General features: G+C 38.9%; 2 protein-coding genes across 9 annotated transcripts in view; one reads left to right on the top strand and one right to left on the bottom strand.

The window, feature by feature from the left end:
* SEC61G (SEC61 translocon subunit gamma) overlaps nucleotides 1–3,234 on the top strand; it is a 3,434-nt gene extending 200 nt beyond the window's left edge. Inside the window, exons 2-4 of one of the 2 annotated variants that reach the window (XM_085320252.1) lie at nucleotides 897–996; nucleotides 2,141–2,243; nucleotides 3,134–3,234. In XM_085320252.1, coding sequence (XP_085176378.1) covers nucleotides 903–996; nucleotides 2,141–2,243; nucleotides 3,134–3,143 — 207 coding nt within the window. In that variant the 5' untranslated portion in view covers nucleotides 897–902 and the 3' untranslated portion in view covers nucleotides 3,144–3,234. Of the gene's footprint in view, nucleotides 1–896; nucleotides 997–2,140; nucleotides 2,248–3,133 lie in introns of those variants that run through there. The other variant, XM_085320253.1, reaches the window with a different exon arrangement.
* Nucleotides 3,235–4,496: 1,262 nt separating this feature from the next.
* TPK1 (thiamin pyrophosphokinase 1) overlaps nucleotides 4,497–22,294 on the bottom strand; it is a 308,411-nt gene continuing 290,613 nt past the window's right edge. For 4 of the 7 annotated variants that reach the window (XM_085320245.1, XM_085320251.1, XM_085320246.1 and 1 more), the window contains one exon: nucleotides 4,497–4,778. In XM_085320245.1, the coding sequence (XP_085176371.1) occupies nucleotides 4,660–4,778 (119 nt within the window). In that variant the 3' untranslated portion in view covers nucleotides 4,497–4,659. The remainder of the gene's footprint in view (nucleotides 4,779–22,294) is intronic. The other 3 variants (XM_085320247.1, XM_085320248.1, XM_085320249.1) reach the window with 1 other exon arrangement.

The following is a 22,294-nucleotide window of genomic DNA, read 5'->3' as shown; positions in this document are numbered from 1 at the left end:
CTGTGGGGCTCCGGTGCTGTCTGCCCCTGCGGGCCGGGGCCGAAGTTTGGGCGTCTCGCGGCCGCCAGGACGGCCCGGCCGGGCCCGGGGAGGGTAGTGAGCCCCTGTTGCGAGGGTGGGTGGTCACAGTTCTCCCAGCCACGCCGGGGGGGGGCGGGCGCTGTTAAAGGATTGTTTCTTTTTGTCAGAAAACAAAATATKGGGGCACCTGAGGAGGGAAACATTAGAGGGTCGGGTATGAGAGGCTCTCACGCCAGGGGGTTTGTCCTAATTTTTGGCCATAGATCTATCTAGGCTGGTGTCCTGTTAGTGAGGGTAGCCACYAGAAGATGCTTATTTCGAGTAGGAGATCAGGCCATATATATTGTGGTATTCCCTGAACGCTCACCAAGCCTCCAGGAGCTGGTGGCTTAGGGTTTTCTTCAGATAGGTGACTTTTACTGCTGTTTAGTAGGCTTCAGTAGTTTTCTTATAAAAACAGCGTAAGACATAAACTGGATGCAGGCTGTGGTAGAGCTGTTTTCCTTTTGTATGCTGAAAGGCATATTTTTTTCATACTGTCTGTAGGCAGCAGCAGCAGCTTGTTGGTGTATTTAAACTACAATGAAGCTTGAGGTCTACAGGCTTTTCTAGTGTGTTTCAAGCCAAAAATTCTGTGAAGGCAGAAGGAATTTCTGTAGGTTAAACATTGATCTGTRTTATTGATACAACATCTTTCACTTGTGTGCATTGGAAGTGTCATTTTAAAGTTGGTTATGCTGGAATACGAGATTTGAAACAATCTTAGGAATACTGCCTTTTACAAATTTTGCAGTTAAGTGCTCCTTCTGTAACTAAAAACTTTTATCTTCTGTTACATGTGGCACCACTAATTCTAAATCTGTTCATCTTTGCAGGTAATCATGGATCAAGTAATGCAATTTGTGGAACCCAGCCGGCAGTTCGTGAAGGACTCCATACGGCTGGTGAAGAGGTGCACTAAGCCTGACAGGAAAGGTAAAACACATGATAAAGTGCCACGTATGTTTATGTCACTTCTGTGTTGATCCATTTGTCATAAATGTTTCTCTGCTTCCCATGTGAAATATAAACTTGAGCAGTGCTTCAAATTTTAATGAGTTTATAGTTCTGGATATAATAAAATGTTATTTTTTGATTCCTACTTAAGTCAGGTATGTGACAGTGGTACTAAAGCTCACCTTACGAAATAGACTAAGTAGCTTAAATTAGCCATTTTGAGATGGGTAAGTAATAATTCTCGTGTATCAGGTAAACTGTTCTCAGAACTTGTGTGCACTCATAAAAGAACACACGGTAGTCAAATTTGGCAGACTGCAGACCTGAAAGGAGCTAGGATTGYTGTTTGCACTGCTGATGCAGTACTTCAGGTCTTCTAGTGACTGCTTGATGGAGACAGGRCCAACCTTGTTGCTGGAGGTACACACAAGGTTTTTTTGGCCTTTTCTGGGGCGTTAGAGAGAAGCTACAACCAGAAGCATCATGTAAACGCTGTTCTTGGCCACTGGAACCCTGTAGTTAGGGTTCTTTGTTCATGTGCTCAGGATTAATTTCACTGACATCTTACGAGGTCAGTAAGGAACTTTATTTGTGGTCAGACTGACAGAGTTGTTAGGGGTTGTTGACCTCAGTAAAAAATGTCCTAAAACACCTGAGAATTTCCCATGATGTGCTCCACTGTTGTGGAGATTGAGACGCTGTCTTCCTGTGGTGTACGTAATTGCTGCTTTTCTGCTTTTTGATATGTGTATTGGGGATTGTTTTCAGGACATAGAGGGGCATGGAAGAAAGTTATGGAATAGTTCCATAAATTGTTACAGACTGTGGGTACTTCCAGTTCTGTCTTCCTAATTTAAAACAAAAAAAATGGAGATTAGCTATGTTTGTGATCAGCTATGTTTTGTGAAAGCAGCGTGTTTTTTTTCCCCTCAACATCTTATCTCTCTTCTGAGAAAGCATATTTGTTTCTCAACATCAATGTGGTCTGCACTTAAACTTCTTCCTGTATTAACATAACCATTTTCTGAAGACAGGTCTTTCCCCTGGTCACTGYAACGAACATCTCCTGTATGCCATAYGCTAGCTTCCTGGACTAAATGTTTTCTCTTTTTTGCGTTTGCAGAGTTCCAGAAGATTGCGATGGCAACAGCAATAGGCTTTGCAATAATGGGATTTATTGGCTTCTTTGTCAAATTGATCCATATCCCAATCAACAACATTATTGTGTAAGTAAATACAAAATTTCACTTTTAAAAAAATTTACATTTGCTTTTATCCATTCAGTTTAACACAAAGGATTTTAGATCCCTATAGGACCCTCTAGCATCTGTGGAKTTCACATTTCCTTGTAATATGACATTCATTACTTGGTAAATACTCAAAGAACTTGATTAATAAGTAGGTCATTAATTTCAAGTTGAAGTCTTAGGATGCTGCAGAATATTAGATTCGTAGTTCTTCAGTCTTTCTTTGAATATTTGCTTCAAAACTGAATGTCAGATATCCTAATGTCCTGTTCCTCAGTCTATGTTTATGCTCCTCGTTCTATGTTTATGCGTAGAACACTTACCTTATTTGGATCTCCTCTTACTGTTTCTAGTTTATAATTTGGGCATCCAAAATATATGCATAGAAGATAACAAAAAAACCGTCTGTGCTGGAAGAAGGCAACGCACAGAGCTAAGTTTGTATTGTTTCACTTATTAAAATAGATATAATTGAAGTTTTTTTTATTTTATATGTAACAGCATTCTGTAAAATACCCTTTGGAATGAATGTTGCAGCATGACAGACTTCAGTATTAAGTTGATTGGCAGCTATGGTACTGACATTTTAACAGGCTTGATGAAAACTTGTCAGCTTCTCCAGAGCTGAYGTAGTTGCTTTTCTAATACTGGATCAGGTAAAATACTATGCGGTGACCATGAAACTCAGCTGACTTAGGCCTCTAAGATAGTTACCCTCTAAGCAAGGAGAGGTGTCTGACAAAGGAGACAAGCCGTAATTGTAGTAGTGTTTATCCTAACAAGGCAGTATTGGGATGCTAAACTAGAYTTAAACTGGGATGTAAAAAACACTTCACTAGTTGAAACTGGTTACTCTGTTCTCTCAACAGTGGCGGCTGAACAATCATCAGGAACTTTGGGACACTTGCTCCAAAGACTTCACAACATTGTAACTTGTTTAATATTAAACAAGCTCAGATGGGATTTCAAACGTTCTTGACATTTTCTCTCTTTTAAAGTGTACATGCTTCTATCTGTCTACATTACAAATTTTTTTTAGCAATAGTGTGTTTCTTGCTACTTCTTTCAATTGTAATAGAATCATTCAAGTTGAAAGAACTTTGAGAAGTCTCTAGTCCAACCTTCTGCTCAAACTGAGGTCAACACTGCGTTCAGACCAGGTTGCTAGGACTTTGTCCAGTCAGGTCCTGAAAACCTCCAGGGATGGAGACTGCATAGGTCTCTTGGCAACCTAGTTCAATGCTTAATTTTCGTCTTAGTCAACAGCACTGTTCCAGCAAAGGCAGGAAGCAAGGAAGCAGCATTATTTTAAACTGTCCAAGTGGTGAGTTAAGAGGCTATCATCAGCTGGAGCTCAAATTTATAGAATCATCAGCATTACCCCAAATTTGTTTCTGCATTTGGAAGTTCTGTTGCACTGTACTACAGTGCTTGACTGGAGGAAAAAAAAAATTCCCAGCAAAATAGTAAGTGGCACCTCTAATTCTTATTTTGAATTAAGGGGGGAAAAAAAACCCTCACTGTTACTAAAACTTAAACTTTAAGGTTAACTTAGTTTTTCAGAGATATTAAGCAGTCTTTCAGAGACGCAATAAACTTTAGATTGTTGGATAGGACATACACCCTTACTGATCTGTTTTGGATACTGGTGCTGGAAGAAGACTGCACTAAGGCTACAGAAACTGGTATATGCTAGCTGTGCTTTCCCTTCTCTGACTGAGGCTAACATTTAATTCCAAAAAGCCTAATGTAAATTTTTAGTAATTTTGCTAATAATTAGATGTTACAATGCTTTTTGTATTACAGGCTTTAACAGTACTTGATACTGGGAGATACTGATGCTGGTATTATAGCAAAACTGAAGCTTCTTCAGTGCACCAGCTTGCTTTACAAGTAGATTGAATTATTAGTCTTCTAGGAAATCTTCACAACATCAAAATATGCTCTGAAGCAGGACAGGAAGATGAGATTAAATGCTCTTTTGTTATCACCTTTCTAGAAAGAAGTACTGTATGCAACTGTACTCTGCTTTCTTGGCAAAAGGAAAATAATAGTTCAGAGATGGCATAAAATACTTTGTGAAAACAGTCTGTACTGACCAGACTAGCAGTAATAGTTTTCTTTTTACATCCATTCTTACCTGTTTGTCATCATACTGGGAGAGAGCACACGTGTTTTCTGAGTGGATAGCATGAGGTATCAGAGTKATGTACCCAATCATTTCTCCTAATCTTGATTTGATCTCAACTGATTTTTATTTCAGAGTTATTTTCCATTCACTACATAAAATCAGTGCATGATTATTTCCTTAGGAACAAGGAAGTTCTGCTGTCTTCTTCCAGTGYAATTTCTCAGTATTTTGAGTTCTGTCAGATAAAGGCAACGGTAGCTCATCTTATTCTTTGATAGCCATTGTCCACAGCAAAGGCTTGTCTGTCTCAATGGTTACAATCCCAGAGTTGTCATAGGTATTTGAAGTACTGATGAGTGTTCCAAACTTCAGCATGTGGTTAGCTGTGAGAAATAAGAGAGAGATGTAGTGGCACTCTTGAAACAAATACACTTATTGGCATTTATCTTTTGTAAACTGCCTCTCCTCCCCAAAGAAAGAATACAACAGCTGAATAAATTACCCTAGATGAACAACATCTAAAATAGCTATTTTAGATACTAATTAGAAGGGTTGTATCAGATGACCTCCAGAAGGAATAAATTAATACTCAACACCAAACAAACAAGGCCCCAAAACAAACAAGGAGTTTAACTTTTATCTGGTATTATCTTCCTTCTGGAGAGGGAGATGCTTGCATTTTATAAACATACAGACTACCCTAGGGACATTCTGAACCTAGTCAGTTCTGTATTACCTTTTGCTTGTACAAAGTTTTAATGTACCAGCTCCAAGATTATTCTTTGTTACAGCCTCTAAAACAAGTCAAATCACAGATCGTATTAACTAATGSCACTCAGGGTTACATGTCTATGAAAGATACAAGGAAAGCTGCAGCTGTGGACAATTGTTTAGGTACAGCAGCAAGTACATGTGGTCTGTTAGAATTGTCAAATCATGCATTAAAACTAACGATAGTCCCCTGGATTTGCTAGTAAATGGCCCAGTACAAATAGAGATTCAACTCGACATGTATCAATTAAACTTTATCCTGGGATTTGCAATAGATGAATATTTCAATTGTAGAGATTATTTATTAGCACAGGCTAATAAACTCACGTATTTGATGTATATTGTGCTGTCCACCAGGCTTTGTAAACGGCACTGTGGGGACTGATTTTACCATGCAGTATGGTTTGAAAATGAGGGCAGTCTGACAGAAGGCAGGACAGACAATGGGGTTCAGTGTCTCTTCTGCCAAATCTGCACTTAGAGCTATTTTTTCCTGCTCCCACTCCAGTTACTAGCCTGAAACAAATCGGGGGGTGGGGGAGCGAAGGTTTCATCTGCTATCTGTATTTGCTGGAAATGAGAGAATAATGACTGAATTTCACTACTGCTTTAAAATCCTTGAAGCAATTTAAGATTCCTGCCATTTGAATATTTTGACTTTTTAGAGCATAACTGCAATGCAGTGCAGAAAAAATAAGTATTGTACTAGATCAATTATGTGCCTAAAATAAGTGCTAGATTTTATCAGGATGACTTTGTACACAGAATGGCAAGTAGAYGGGCTTCCAGACAAAGGCCGTGGCAAATGACTCTTGGCTTTTACCCTTTGGGAAGGGACAGCAGGAGCTGGTGAAGCTATGCCTTGCTAGAAGCTGATRCACTAGACAGTCGCTGGGAATCTGGATTTCACAGTTTACCAGTAAGTCATTTAATGAAGATGGGGAAACACAAGGGAAGAGTTCCCTGTGTAAAAATACTCCCAAAATATTACTGAATTAAGTTTTATTATGATCAAGTTACAAATACATTTCAAGTAATTTTGAAGTAGTTAATAACCTTAAATGGTATAATGTATTTGTTGACACACACTAAAAATACCCATTTTTGGATGCTGTATGCTTCAGCGCTAGGGGAAAAAATTCCAGAACTCTATGGAGTAAAGTCTTACTTTTCCTGTATAAACCCACTCATTTAGTATCATCTATTCCTTCATGCTTAAAGCTCTCAGAATTATTCTTACTGTTTCAACTTTACATAAAAATAAATGTTTTGTCAGAAYGCAAGAATTTAGAACAACATGGCAGCTTAACGAAACAAAAACTGATGTCTTCATGCACAGAAGTAAGAAAAAATCTTGCAAGTTTTTTTTTTAATTGAAAAGTTCTTGCCCACTAGGTGGAGCCTTTCATCTTTCTCTGCCAGATTCTGTTCTGTGCCAAGGATCAGTGAAATGCAGAAGTGAAAAATGCTAAAACTATAGAACAATATTGTTGATTCACATGGCTCAAATGGACAAATTCAAATTATTTGCTTTCACAACCAGCCAATGTTTCAGCTAGTGTAATTAAAAAGGCATGCTTTCAATTCAATTGATGAACAGTAATTAATGTGGAAATGGGTTTAAGCTGGTAAGGGACATACATACTTATTGCCTTTAGGAAAACTTTACTGTGTTATGCAGTGGGACATGAAGAGCACAAGGTCAAAGGAGTGGGAAGTTCTGTCAGTTCATACCTGATCCATTCTCCCTCCCTCCCTCCCTCTCCCTCTCTTTTTTTTTAAGGCTTTGAGTCTGATTTGTTAAGTCTTAGCAGTAGCTTATCACTTAGAAAAAATATTACCTAAACCTATTATTCTTGCTGTTGAGATTGTTTTTCTGTGAAATACAGTCTAATGAAAGAATTTTTTTTTTTTATTGTCCAGTCATTAATGGTTATAGTTCTGATGGGTACAAGAAATTACTTTAATAAAGGATTTCAGATGGTGATATATTTTTATTCTAATCTGGAAAAGACCCCTAATTTTCAGAATCTTCTCTATTTTATTTGGGGGCAGTAAAATTATTCTTTTTGACAAAAGTAATTTGCCTTTTGTTTTTCATGAGAGTTGTTTTGGATAAAAACAAAAGTGATCTTTTGAAAATGACCATCTCTTCCCACTTCCAACAGTGTTAGACTTTATTTTAAACCTAAAAWTTCACTTAGTTCTTTGGTTTGGAACTATGTTTCCTGAAAATAAACAGCTCATGAAAAAATATTCTACTCAGCTCTTTCACTGTAGCTGCACTATTTTTCATTACTCTTTATCTGTAAAGTCAGCATGTCTTGGTGGTGCTGATTCTAGGTGGCCATACCTCCAGGGAAAACAGTGGGGATTACAGGTGGGTTTTTATTTTTTTAAAAGCCTGAAAACGTAACTAAAAAATAGATCTGAGGTGTCTGGAAGTCTTGATGACTCTGGATTTATGATCATGGACAGGGCTTATTTCGATGCGGTTGTGGAGGAACATATTCCTAGCAGTTTTGATTTCATATAGCAGGTGGTTGAATCCATCAACATTTCAGAATGTTGGAAATAATTTAGAGCAGAAAGAGAAGGGCTGGTAGATGAGCTTTCAAAAGGAGCRTAATCACAAAGATCACTATATTTATGCATATATTTCTTAGATATTCCTTTTGTTGACCAAACTATATGTCAAAGGAGATTTTATTCACCCAGAGACTGCCCAATTCTACTATTTTATTGCTGGTTTGATGCTTGATACCTTTTTTTTTTTTTTTTTAATACACAACATTCTGAAGATGTTGCAGGGAAATGCAACTCAGAGGTAAGATTCTGAAAGCTGATAATTCTCATGGTTGCTAGAAGAAAGTTTGGAAACATGAACCAAATGTACCATATAGGTAATCGAGCTATGTATTAAAACAAGCAGATCCACCACCACCAAAAACCCTGAAAATTGTATTTTTAAAGCTCTTATCGTATTTATACCTCTGCCATGCCTGGGAGTTTTATGTTCTAGTTGGCAGTGCCGAAAATTTGATCTAAGCTTTACTGCCATTTGACTTCTGTTGTGCCACAGTCTTTCAGACTGGAAACAGTAAATAGCATGGACTCCATTTTTATTTAATTAAAACTACATTGGGCCTCATTGTGTTAGAGACTATAAAAACACTAACTCTCAGTATCAGAGTACTCCTCTTAAACTGTGTTTCTGTATTTACGTTCTGATAGACTCATAAACATTATTCCTGTAACTTCACTGTACTATTTAAGATATAAAGCTTTAATTATTAATTATTAATTATTAAATATAAAGCTCAGTCCAATAGAAAAGAACTTACATTAAGATCTAACATAGATCTTTTAAATTGCACTTAAGGAATACCTTAGAAAGGCCCAGGCCTTCTGCTGACCTATATAGAGGAGAAACTTCATTTTATATGTACCCATATAGCAAGAGGAAGTCATAACATTAATTTGAAACAGTTAATTGAAAAATCTGGCCCTTACATTATACCTTACATTTATACCAAATACATATACATATATATATTTATATATACATATGCATATATATAGAACATGGACAGCAGAGATGCTTTAAACTGCAGTATCTAATGGCTGTGGTGGAAGAGGAATTTAACAGGACAAGTCTTTCCTTACCAAGGAGCAGATGTAGTGAACGAAGTGAATTTGGTGTGCAAATGGCTTAAGAACATTCCTGCCTCATGTCTTCATTCAAATACGTTTAGGTGTTTAGGTTCCACAAAATGCAACGCTTCTGGAAGCCCCTTGCATTCAGTTCCGTAGCACAAGGGTCCCCACTCACTCACTGGACTTTCACTGACAGTTCAAGGTCTTACTGTGACCAGAAGTGTRAAGAGAACAAAATACCCTCACTATAAGCAGTAAGGGAGTATTGTGATACATGTACTATGTTTCCTTTCCCCAGTAGTGTATGTCAATTACTTTCTAAAATATGCAAAGTCACACCTTGCCACTTTCCTTCACTGAAAAGAGAAATGGGTACAAGAATGCAAGCAGACAGCCACTGCTGGCCTGGATATTTGGAATATCAAAATAATTAATAATTAATTAAAAGCCTTATTATAATGAATGTAATTTTCTTTTTCCCCTAGGCAAATATTGCATCAAAATGATAGAAAATTAAGATCAATAAGCTGAAACACAAGTTAAAGTGAAATATTGAATTAACATTTGGTATCCTATTACAGTTTATCTGGAAAGGATTTCCCTGAAGTTCTATATTAGGAGCAAAAAAATCTGCATTTAAATGGGGATATATTAGTAATGCATGAGCTAGTACTTTGCAGGTCACCATGTGTCTACAGAATAGCAGCATTAATTTTGCTATTTAAAAGTAAAAATAAGATAGTTTGTAGCCTGATTTTTCTTTCATTCCTCCTAGTGACTTCAGTGGTGTTAATCTTGATTTACACTGATGTATACAAAGAAAAAACTGGGGCCTGATCTCTGTACAGTGGGAACTGCAAGACAGGAAGTGCAAATGACTATAATTTACAATAAAACATGAACTGTTTGCAATCCTAACACAACACAGAAGTACCATAAAGGCTTGCCCAGGCTTCTGGGAGTGGACAGACCACTCTGTTACGGCACAGCTCCCCTCTGGGCCAAGCAGAGTTTCAAATAAGCAGAGATTACATTTGACAACTTTTATGACTGTTGTAACTTCTGGTAACTGCTTCTGTAACGCAGAACACCGGTGTTGCAACCTCAACAGATGTGCTTGAGTGAGCTCACAAAAGCATTGGCAGGATTTGGGGTGGAGAGAGGGCAGGCAGACCCGCCACACGGCTATTCCCTAGGTTCAGATGTTTGCAAAGAACGAGCCTCAACTGGGGTGCAGAAGCACAGGCTGCTTGGCTTCACCTCGGTAGGAATTTAGGAGATGACAAGAAAAGCACTTACTCTTGATGCTGTTCGTGTACGTTCTCTCTTTTTAAATGAAACAGTTATCAGAATTGTATGTTCTAGTCTCAGTATAAACCACTCATTTTGGGTGAGCCTTCAGAAATGCGAATGGGTGTTAGAAGTTTTGCATTTCTTTCCAGCAGATTTTTTCCAACTTTAGTCATGGTAGTACTGTAAGAATAGCTATAATTTCTATGATCACATCAGCTGCTCAGAGACCATTTAAAATAAGTTGATAAAAATGGAGCCAAAAAATACAGTGCTTGCTCTACTAGTGCTTCTGCAGTTACTATTGTTTCACCAAAATCAGCAAGAATCATTAACTGCAGGAGGTTTCTATTGCTATTACGAACATTTTAGCACTACTATCAAGATGYGCATCAGTGTTTTTCTTTAAAATCACTTTAGCCTGTTAACTTAATTACAGTGGCCCTGAAAGTCTGATACAAAAAACATACACACTGTTTTCAACAGTGTCTTTCCAGTCTAGATATGATAAAGCTGTGCAAATATTGCAGTAGCAGAAATGATTTACCAAAAATGTAACTATAAAGTCAGGGCTCAAGCTGGTTTGGAGGATTGTTTTGCTAAGCTTAAGGCAAAGCCAGGCTATGAAATGATTTAAAAATTTTAGTTCAGCCAAGTAAGAATCAGAGGTGTTTGTTTACTTCATTTTTGACACTTTCTAGTAAGCTTATATAATAATCTTTGTCTAACTACCTACAACTCTGAGAGGCTACAGATGTGACAGGTATCATTAGTAGTAATGTCACAGCACTGGAGAAGCAGCCACAGAAATGAAATACAGCTTCAGTCTGACAGTCACTGCTGTAGAGATTTTGCATATARTCTAAGACAAAATAACTTGTTCCTATTTTGGTCCTTCTCTGATCTGTACTGTGAGATAAAAATGCTATTCTTATAAGAAAAAAGGCAAGATTAATGCTGAGATGCATCAGTTAATGATTTTTTCAAGTTCTCAAATTATCCATAAGACACTACATAGCGCATATCATCCTATTACGCTGCCATGCTTTAGAGACATTACTTACTCACACAAAGCTGAGGATGGGAATCCAGTACAATAGGGAAAGCAGATTAGCTAAAAACAATGGTGTTCCGTCTTGGCATTTAGTTGCGAAACTCTGGTTTGACATGATAGCAAAGAATCTAAACATACTTGCTATTTTGGAAGCTGTTACACTGCCAAGTTGATATGATGCATCCAGTAGTGAAGTTTACTGAATTTGTTAGAGGAAGATATCCAAAYGGTCTCAGCAAATAGCCACATGCAGAAAAAAAGTGAATTTCCCTCTGCATTCCTGATGATCTGTTGAGGTCAGGGAAGAGAGGTAGGGGAAGAAGGAGGAGAAATAACTGACCCAGTTCTGGGGGCTAGTAGGCTGTGTCCACGTATTCAGGCTTAAAACAACTTCGCAGTAGAAAAGTTTTTCRACACCACAAACGCATCACTGATCTTGATCAACATCTTGCCTCTAGCTACAGTCAGTCTCTAACACTTCATGAAAAGATGAAAAACCCACCCTATTACAGAAACCAATCTATGCATCAGTGGGGTTTTAACGTGTCAAATTAGTTAACCAGAACACACAGTTAATTATTTTTCTCTTCTATTCTCTGAAATCCTGATAAATCGTGTCACATTTAGATTCATAAATTCACAAGAAGAAGCAATAAGAGAGGATTTTAAAACGTGTATAATGTAAGTCTCCCAGCTCCTGTACAGTTCTCTTTGTTCCCATCATTTATGAAGTGTTTGTGCAGATAAAACTAATATTCCTGTAGCATCTGAACTATAGCCCRCAGCTAAAGTGTAGGTATATGGCTATTTGTCCAGAACATATCTRCACAGCTTTAGTTAAATGGCGACCTTGCTCCTACGCTCCACAGAGGAGAACAGCAGCAGTGCCGTGAGCACCGCACCGTGGCTTCAGCCAGCCAACCTCCTCCACTGCCTGCCAGCGCGCAGGAGCAGTCCCCCTGCGCCATCTTGTCAAGTCTGCCATCAAATTCAGCACTGCTCTGCTTCCTTCCTCTGCGGTGGGGACGTGATTTGCCTAAGGGAGCGCATCTAAAGCTAGTCCCTAGCCAGCTCTGACAGATGAATTTAAGCAGGCAAGCTCCTCATCCTGATCGCTGCTGCCAGCATTAACTCAGCTCCATATCCAGAGTCCTACTCTGATGCACAAGTTGCTCTGCCACTGGGCTATGATGCCAAAATTAAATTAAATTAAATTTGACAAAGCTCTGTAAAGGCTCAGTTCTCACTTCAGCTTCTGGAGTATTCTGGAGGGGTAGGAAGCAAGGCAACCCAACAGGAGCTGGCTGGAATCAGTATTTGTGGCAAAACACAGGTGGCTATACACAACATGTAATGTTACAACAGTGAAGATCAGAGCACATCTTTCAAACTCTGGAAGAGATACGACACCACAAATTTTAASACTTCCTCCACTTGCAGCCTCCAATTCAAACCAATTCAGCCAGTCTCTGTTCCATTCAGACTCCTGGATTACCTCCAGGAGCAGGTTTTGCTCTACACCAGTAGATTACCATCTTGTTCACCAGTGGCAGGGTTTCTTGCTCCCACATCTAGGCCTCATGCTAACTACGCTGCCAGGCCAGCCAGACCATCCGAGAGCAAGAGAATGATGGACGGGCTGCTCACAGAGCTCCTCTCTCACCACACAAGGAAGCTAATAGTTGCACTCACCTCTTGGTACTGGTCAGGGTGCAAGAAAGGACAAGCCCCTCTGCCAGGCCATGCTGAATCCTGGGACTGCTTGTTGCACAGTGGCTGGCAGAAGGCAAGGGCCTCTCCGGGCTTGAATGCAAGGAGCAACCCCTCTTAGCTATTAGTACTTTTACTACAAATAACTGCTTTTGATCAAACTAAAGCCTTGACAAATAATTTGATTGTGCAAGCTTTAACAGCAAACTGCACCAGTTCCTAAAAGGGTTTTATGGAAATATGAACCTACATTTACACGGGAAAATGAACAGAACAAACTRGAGTATTCATCCTTATGCACAAAAGGCATCATCAATAGAGCAGCTGTGCTTTTGTCTAAACCATTGCTATGGAAGCAGGTAATTATTATTTTAAAAAACACATACTGATCAGCTACTGACAGCCCACAAGGTACATGTTCATCTACTTGCTCCCCCTGACAGCTGATCTATTCTGAGCACAGGTGAGTAATTAATAAAGTCTATTATACTTCTAACAGAAATGTAATTCCATTTATCTTTCCCTTCCTTGGAGCAGCACTTCCTTCCACTGCATTGGATTGGGATGCTGTAAGATGCTTCTGAAATGTGATTATTTTCACCCCTACAATTGCTGTGTATTACTTAGAATTTTAGGATTGCTCTACTTTCTTCAGGAAAAACAATTAGATACAGATAATATCACCCTGAGGATGACGCAAAAGCAATTATTTGTTACAAAATGTCCCCCTAGATCTGCAAGTGAACAACTAAGCTTTTTGATTTTTAATTTTATTACTTTGTCTTTCTGTTAAACAAATAATTAATATGATTGCCAACAACCTATGTATCTCTAATGTCTATACTATTTCAATTATAAAGCCATTATTGATGCTTTCAGTTCTATTCCATTTATCTTCAAATTTGCAACTGCAAAACACGGTAAACTTACAACATTTGTTGACATTCATGGGGCTGCAGCTACTCCAAACGGGCTTAGAGSGAATTCAGCAAAGTGTATCTGTTGCAACCCCAGAGACAGAACATGGAATTCAACAGGAGACTGCAAATCACACACTTTTTAGCTCAGACACACTAAATTGGATTAGATAGCGCTCCAAGCCCTCCAAAAAATAAGTAATTTTATTGAAATAGTGTAGCCTACTGTGTCTTTGTAATCTCCCTTCTTTCTAAGTTATAAAGTCAGAAATTTTTCTTTTACTTCCAATAAAAAATATAACTCATCAAGACACTGCATAGCCTATTTTAGCTAGTAACACCTTTTTCTACCATTTCACCCACCATTACAGCGCTTTGGCTGATATATATACTCTAGGGAAGATATGTGAGCTGCCTCTGCCACATATGTGAACTTGTAAGTCAATTTTTCTTGCATATGGCTCTCCTAAAGTTTCTGTTTTCTTTTACAATCCTTTTTTGGACCCAATATTCAGATTCTTTGTTGATACTGCCGAATACAAACAGCTTCCTTTTAATGTTTGTCCCCCGAATTAAAACGTTCTTCATTAAAGATAGGTCCGAAGTCTCATCAGCTGCCAAAAGACTTTATTCTAGTAGAGCCTAATTGATTTTCAAATAGTGATTTCCAAGTGTGCTTCCCAAATCCTAGTGTGCTTCCTCCCTTTGACCTTTGAAAAGCCTCCCCCCCAACTCCCTTTGCCCTTTTTGCCTACTGGCTAGTAATTCATTCTTTAAATTCAGAAATGAATCCTGTACTTCCAGCCCTGTGATCGTAAGGATTCAATGGTTCGGGTTGTTTTCTCCTGCTTCACCCCTTTCGGAAATACTGCATTAGCAGGGACGGACCGTGCCTTCTACCTGGGCTGGGTGGAATTATAGGCTTCTGCATTAATCACACAGTGCCACGTTAGATACTGGCCAGGCCAGGYGATGTAAGTTCTTGACCCTCAAAAGCAGAGGCCGAATGCAGCACTAAATTAATGACTGGTACATGGTGCAGTTAAAGACATTCACGTTTTAACAGGCCAATTGATTACATGTAGTTCAGCTTTCAAACACGTTGGTCAAGATGGATTGCAACAGTCAAGACTGTGGCAAGTGATGCATGTCAGTCGTCTCTCAAATTTTACTATATCGGGGACTTGACATTAGCTCTTAGCTTAATAACAAACTACTCCCTCTACAACATACTGCAAGAAATGTGAAGGAAAAGGACTTAGAAATCCACTAGTCACAAGTAAAAYAAAAGACCAAGCCAGCTTCATTATAGCTTGTCTGTTTTTGCCAACACYGCCTAATTTCTATCATGTGGAGTTAAAGACTATGACAGTCACGATTGAAAAGTACAGAAATACATCCTCAAACAGCCTCTTCTTCAGGCTACAGTGAGCTTCCATGAAGTAAATCTGATTTATAGCCTGGGGTATTCCTTACCTTACCTGAAATTACTGTCATCTTCAGACATTCATCATTCCTCACTAACTATTATTGTTYAAAGCTTGTTGTGGGAGAAGCATTCATATCAAAAGCTAACGAAATCACCTTTCTGAATTTCAGTTTGAATTCAAAATCTAACTTACTAAATATTACTGGATCTTATCTGACATTCTGTTTCCCATCCTGGCTATTCAGTATATTCAGCACTTACTACTTTTTCTTGTTTTGCAGCYACTTCACACAATATGTAATACCTACCAGTACATCACAGGTAACAGACATTAACTGTTTGACCCTTTCAAGCCACCAGATATGTTCTTCTTATTATGCAAATAGGGAAAATTTTATCAGAAGCAAAATTTTCTCAGAGGAAAAGCAAATTTTACTCAAAATTACTTTAAAACAATTTCTGTCAGTTCTATAAGCAATGACAGTAGCTTAATTCCTCCTTACTCTGTTCAGATCTTTCCTGAAAGWATCTGAAGGATGAAATATTAAGCTGTAAAAGGTTTTTGATTAACCTGCCACCTACAATARACTAATACAATATTTTAAAGGTGTGGCAGGAGTGTTACAGAAGGAAGTAGGTACAGTTAAAAAATACATGAATATGAGCATCTCTTTATCCCAAGGAAAGAACCACAGGTGCAAGAGTTTAATTTCTATTTTGTTTCTAAACTTGTTTTAACTAGGTAAGTTTGCTTAAAATTGAAACAATCCCAAAGACATGGATTTGTACTTTCAAATATGGTAGATCATTAACAAAGCACAGAGCATTTCCAATTTATACCCCTTCCTTTAACTGCTGATAAGGGGTTTCACACCAATAGCTTCAAGAAGTCTCCTGCACAGTGCTTTAAAAAATGGACACATCTATCACTAGTGCTCACAGCAGAAATGTCATATAATCCTTTCATTTGAATTCTTCTACACTCTCCTGAATGTTCTACAATATCCAAATGAAAAGCCTCTGATGTCCCTCTTTTTATGCACTTATCCAAAAAAAAAAAAAAAGCAGATATGCCCAACAACATATTCTGTAAAGAGCTCATCTACAATTAGGCCTGAGATATTCGAGTAAGAGCAGATAGTTTTCATGATTAACCAAATGTAGTGGTCTCAAAGCAAGCTGGACCTACAACTCTACTTCACCTCTTGAAAGACGTGGAGATACACACATGTTCCTCCTAATATCCAAACTTTAGGAGCACCCCTACAAAAGATCTGGTGATATGAAAGAGATTTATACAAGGCAGATTTCTACACACACATCTCTTGGAACCAAGAGATATCTCACGTGAGCTTCAGACACAATGTCAGGTATAACAGTGCTTGGTGATCTCTGGACAGTGGTATCTATTTTGTAATTAAAAGCATGATCAAGTATCAAAATGTGCGCCTGTTATGGAATATGCAGCACCGCTCTTGTTTTAAGAGCGATGAAAATAATGTCACGTGCCCGCTACAATGCTAACTTCAGGAGCTCAAAGGAAGCACTTAGCAGTGATTCTCAAAATCAACCAGTAAGAAAGTCTGTTTGTAAAACCTTACTGRAGGATGGGTTTAGAAAATAGATAGAAAATGCCATCTTTTTAAGGAAAAACTGGAGAATCTATGCAAGTTCAGTATTGAACTAACACAGATGAGCTCTGCAGTGAAGAGGAATGGGTCAGGATATGGCAAGAGGAATGTCATATAATTCGCAGGAGTGAAAACCGGATGATACATAAATTTTAAAGTACAGGGCTCATTTATGGGTATAAAGTAGAAAAGAGAGTAATAAAGCCTCAAGCCTAAAAGCTGTGAGCAAAAAATTTAGTTATATGACTTTTAACGTCATAGGCAGCCAAGCAGATAAATCTCTGCATGCTGCTTTGAAAGAGTATCCATAAATAGTCATAGCATGCCTGGGCAAAACACAGGACCTTTAAAGAAGGCCAAAATACCACAGGAAGCTGTTACTCAAATAAGCTTGAAATCTATCAGCCATAAMGGGTGGCTTACTGAAATCCTCCCCATCCCAAACCATATTGGAAGTGTACCGAGGGGCTTAAAAACAGTGCTGCAAACTGAAAGCCTTGTGCTCCAAAAGCTCGAGAACAGAAAGGTGGTACTCAAATCTATCATTTTGGGAGCGGGAAGGAACACTACTGTAAGTTTAACAGTAGAAAAAAATGTCCCTTGGAAAGCCTGCCCTGCTATCACACTGATGAGATGCATCATGATGCAGATTGCTGGCTAACCTCTGTTGCTAACAGGTAAAACTCCTGTTAAGAAGTTTTGGTCTCTCTCTTGAATCTTGGACATCAAGTCAGGGGATGCTGAACACGCCACAGAGAGATCTGTAGTAATCTGTAGAGGAGAGAATGGACGATATCACTGATGTAGCGTAATGAGTAATGAGCCGTTTCCCTCCTCCCTACTGTGATTAATGGTGTGGATAGGAGGTCTGTTTTCTGAGCTGATAGGCGTAAGTCTGGCCCTAAAGGCATGCCCTATATATAGCTCCGTGTGAGTACATGCATGAGAGACTGGCAGCCAGCAGCAGCACTGGGAGTCTTTGTTATTGTCCGGTTTCCTCTTTTCTTAGCTCCTCCAACTTGCACAATCCGTATAGCCTCTGGGAACGCGGCTTTGGAATTGGCTAACTTGATGGAAAAAGCTGCTCCGCTTGATGCATATGATGCAAAGTAATGTGACATTGATTGACAGCTAAAGATGGGGGGAAAGGAGAAGAAAATGAGTTAAATCACGTTATTGTGGGAAGGAGCAGAAGGGAGAAGAAAAAAAGAAGATTCCTCATTACCACAGCACGTGTGCAGTAGCAAAGATAAGAGGTGCTGTTTATTATAATAATAATCATTATTAAAATCAGTTAAGTTGACACAAGTTTATTATGCTATAAATAGCACTCCAGCAATTACTGTTTTTTTTTCTTCAAAACTTAATTTTTCCCAAACGGAAAATAGGAAGTTTAGGATTCCACCAATCTACTCCCTCTTCACATTGTACAAACAGGTAATGTAATGAGAATATAACCCCCAGGGCCTAGTCCTATCTACACTTCTATTGATATGGTACACTTCTCATGCATATATTTAAGGCAAGCCAGAACYAGCCTGCCTGGTTCCCATTCCCTTTTCCCTTAAACTGCAGAACCAATTGTAACTTWTATTGAATGATGCAATTTCACTGCCATACGCCAGACAAAAGCGTGCTGCTGCTTTTACGCTTTCTTATTTTTGGGCTGAAAACAGAAGAAAAAACAGTAATTGATTCCATCAGCCCTTTTTGTATTAAAACAGAAGGAAACACCCAGAGAAACTTTCCTCCATTAGAAAGATGACAAACTCAAGATTTTGAATCTTTCACTGTTTTTCCTTTAGGAGATGGTACATGCCCAAYTGAGACAGCCCGTTTTAGTATATATTCAGCAAATTGTTAGGTTCTGGACTACTAGCATGGAAAGCTGAAGTACTGAAAAGCATAACAAACCAACATGAAGATACTAGTGGCAAAACTAGAGATACTAAAATACATCACAAGGGAAAGAGCTTATCTGAACAGACCCCAGTCGGCTTACTCTTAGCGCTGTGCGAGTAAAATACCCACTTCAAGAACTCTGAGAGACATGCAACTCATTGCTGCTATTTGGAACTGAAAGTTTTGCAAGCTTCTTATAAGAAAGTGCCATGCTTGCATTCAGCCTAACCTAAAGGAACTACCTTCATTAGTGATCAGGCTATGCTGTAGTTTTCCTTCTGTTGCACATATATATACACACATCTATGTATATATACATACGCATTTCTACACAACCAAGTCATACAAGGCAGGGTTAGGAAATGACAAACACAGCATCTGTCTGTCTTTCAATACAGAAACCTTTTCTTCCAGAGTGGAATCCAAATACTGGATTTTTTGAATTAAATTCTGATGTTTTACCAAGCGCTATTAAGAGACAATATGCCACAGCTCAGTTTGATGCAGCATTAGGAAACCAGCATTTTGAGGAGTACTGCTTAGAATCATAGCCTAAAACACCCAGCCTTCCCCTCACAACCCCTTCACTGCTAAGGGGCTAATTCAACATATGCCCCTTCTGAAAATCCTGAAACTCAAAACTTTCACACTTCACAGAAGTTTGGATGCCAGGGTCATCTTTGCAAAAGATTTGCAATTCAAGACACAGGTCAAACTTTGAATGTATTTTCTGCCTTGAAAACACCTAGCAGACCTCACTGTCATTTCTTCAGCATGCCTGGTTCAAACAGTACAAGTCTTCAGGCCATTTGAATATATTCACTAGTATCTTCAAGGAGAACTGCAATTCCAGGATACAGACGCTCACCTTTAGGGTAAATTCATGCCTACTTTGGGCCTCATCTAGTCAGCTTAGTTAGCGATTCTTCCCTGCAGGCTACAACTCTGAGGAGTGCTTAAGCTAAGTGCATTCAGACATGCCACCGATCTTACATAAACCTCAGTACCTGGCCTATGTTTTGCTGTATCAAAGCCCAAAGGACCTTTTTAACCATGTAACATGACAGAGGAATTGGGAACCTCTCACAACAACATCCAGACCCACCAGTGCCTTTAATCCTTGATTCAAAAAGCAAGCACAACAAAACAAAGCCCAGTAAAGCCCTTCTACTTTTAATTAATCTCTTTGTTTATAACCTTATATATGGCGAAACACATCAATAATAACATGGTATGAAAATTCCTCACTGTTCTCCAAGAGCAGTTTTTATTACAACAATTATGGTAATTTTTCTTGTCTCGTGATTAAACGCAGAAGCTTTGCTTCACTTAGATATGCCTCATCTGAGCCAAACTGGCTTCACGTTTTGGCATGCACACAAGACTCCAAAACCGAACAATTTTTTGCTAAGAAAGATCTTGGGTTCAAAAACTAGCACATCTTGACATCAGGTAGTCTTCCCCCTCCCCCCAACTTTCTTACGGAGGAAAAAAGTTTTCTGGTTTCTACAAACAAAACTGGATTAACCCGATGCTAGTCATAATGAGCCAATTTGGAGAACATTTCTTTTGCATTACTTTCCAAGAAATAGCACGTACAGGATTAACTTCCCTCTCCTCTATCTCTGAAACCAATGTGTCTTTCTCACCCCCCACTACCCAAGCTAGAAATGTATGCTTAGAAATACATCCCATTAAATGATCCAGACATTCTGACGGCTGCAATTTATCAACATAAATTACTGCACTTCACAGCACGGCTTCTGTCATAAGAAAACAGTGTGTGCCCTAAACTGCCTGCTGCCCTCTTCAGTAATCATCCTAGTTTTTAAGACCTAGGTATACGCTGATAAAGAACACGTTGGTGCATATAGCGGAAAAAAAATTTTTTGAGTTTCATGCACATCACTGGAAACATCCACACACTGCTCTGTTAATCTTTAGATTATGGTCATTTTTCTGTTGAGATGTGGTAATAGATTACTTAAGGAGAAAACGGGGGAAGAACACTCACACAGGAGCCTGCTTAATACTAAGCAAGTTTGCCTCCTTCCCTTTCAGTTTAATTCAAAAAAAGAATCCAAAAACCAAAGCTGCTGTTAACCTTGTGCTGACTGACACAGATTAGAAAGGAACAGACAATGCTTTAGAAACATCAAGCTGCCGTTGCATTTTCTAATGCACCCTACACTGCAAGACCTACTCTGGCACTGTTTTTTTTCCCCCCTGATTACAACTCATTTGGCAGCTCCAGTGTCATCACTCACCTGCCTGAGGGCTCCTGATATCCTACTCAACCTCCTTTAAATTTCTCTGCTTTCTCTGGGAATCAAAACATACCCCGTTCTGGAATGAGAAGGTGAGTAGGCTTCGACCTTTCATCTTTTTCTTCTGCGGGGATTCAGTCTCTAGGTTACTACAGCTAGAAAAGCCTCCCCCTCCCTCATTCCCCAGTCCCTCTAAAYGAGTCTCAGCATGCTCTCAGACGTCCAATCCTGCATTTTAATGTTCTTTTGGTTCAGGACCTTTAAAGAAAAACATATCTGAAAGTATTTTCTGCACAGTAGGGCTTRGTCTTACATTCTTCAGTACTGTTGCCAGTCCCAATTTTTACATTATTGCTTCCCAGCTGGACTGTCTGAAAATTGTGACTACTGGCAGCATGAGCAAAGCCCACCACTGTGYTGAGGGGCATGATTCGCCAGCTACACAGTGGAAGTCAGGGCTAGCCACTGAAATCAAGGTGAGCTTCATCAGTGAAAYCATCAAGAATAAAGCAGTTCCCTGCTTTTGCTCATTTTGTTATAGTCACCTGTCTCTGGAGGATCCATCAGGCTTAGTTCCTCCTCTTTCACTATTTGTTATTCATTCTGCTACTGAGGAGACAACATGCCAGAGCAGAACAAGAGCACATTGTACTTCACCAATCCTACGTTAGCTGAATYGCCTGTATGAGGCCATTTTTACAGGCATAATTTAAAGCAGTCCCAAGCTGCTACATTTTATGCTGGCATCCAAATTGGCTCCTGGATGGCTCAGGAACATCAGCATAGAGAAGGATGATTCAGTGATTTAATAACATCCCTTCTTTCCATCTCTACCACTGTCAGGGGTGCTTATACCCACCCCCTGTAGATCCGCAGAATTAAGCTCTTTGTGTGTATTTCTATCTGTTCAGGATAGTCTCAACACATTTCCTCCTGTATAACATAGGCACACAATACTTGCTGGCGATTCTAAGGTTAAAGGGTTGYGTTAGGTTTTTCAATGKATATTCTTCCTTTAATAGGTATCAGCGTGAGCTCTTTTATACTATTACTATTAAAAGTTTGTCAGGATGCACCCAACTTTTAAACAATTACATCTTATGTTTCTGGTTCTTCATTACCAGTTGGGAAAAATTATAAAGTGCATGGCTGCACTTTGAATTTTCAGGACAACACAGGCTGGCCTTGACTGAGAGAGAAGAAAGGTATTTACGTGGGGAATACATTAAACTATTACCAGGTAGTCCCACATATAATGGGACACTATAATA

The sequence above is a fragment of the Rhea americana genome, unplaced genomic scaffold, assembly GCF_003343005.1.
Source record: "Rhea americana isolate MKP2758 unplaced genomic scaffold, rheAme1 scaffold_62, whole genome shotgun sequence".
Lineage (NCBI taxonomy): Eukaryota > Metazoa > Chordata > Aves > Rheiformes > Rheidae > Rhea > Rhea americana.
The sequence above is the reverse complement of the archived record's forward strand: the minus strand, read 5'-3'. Positions and strand labels throughout refer to the sequence as shown.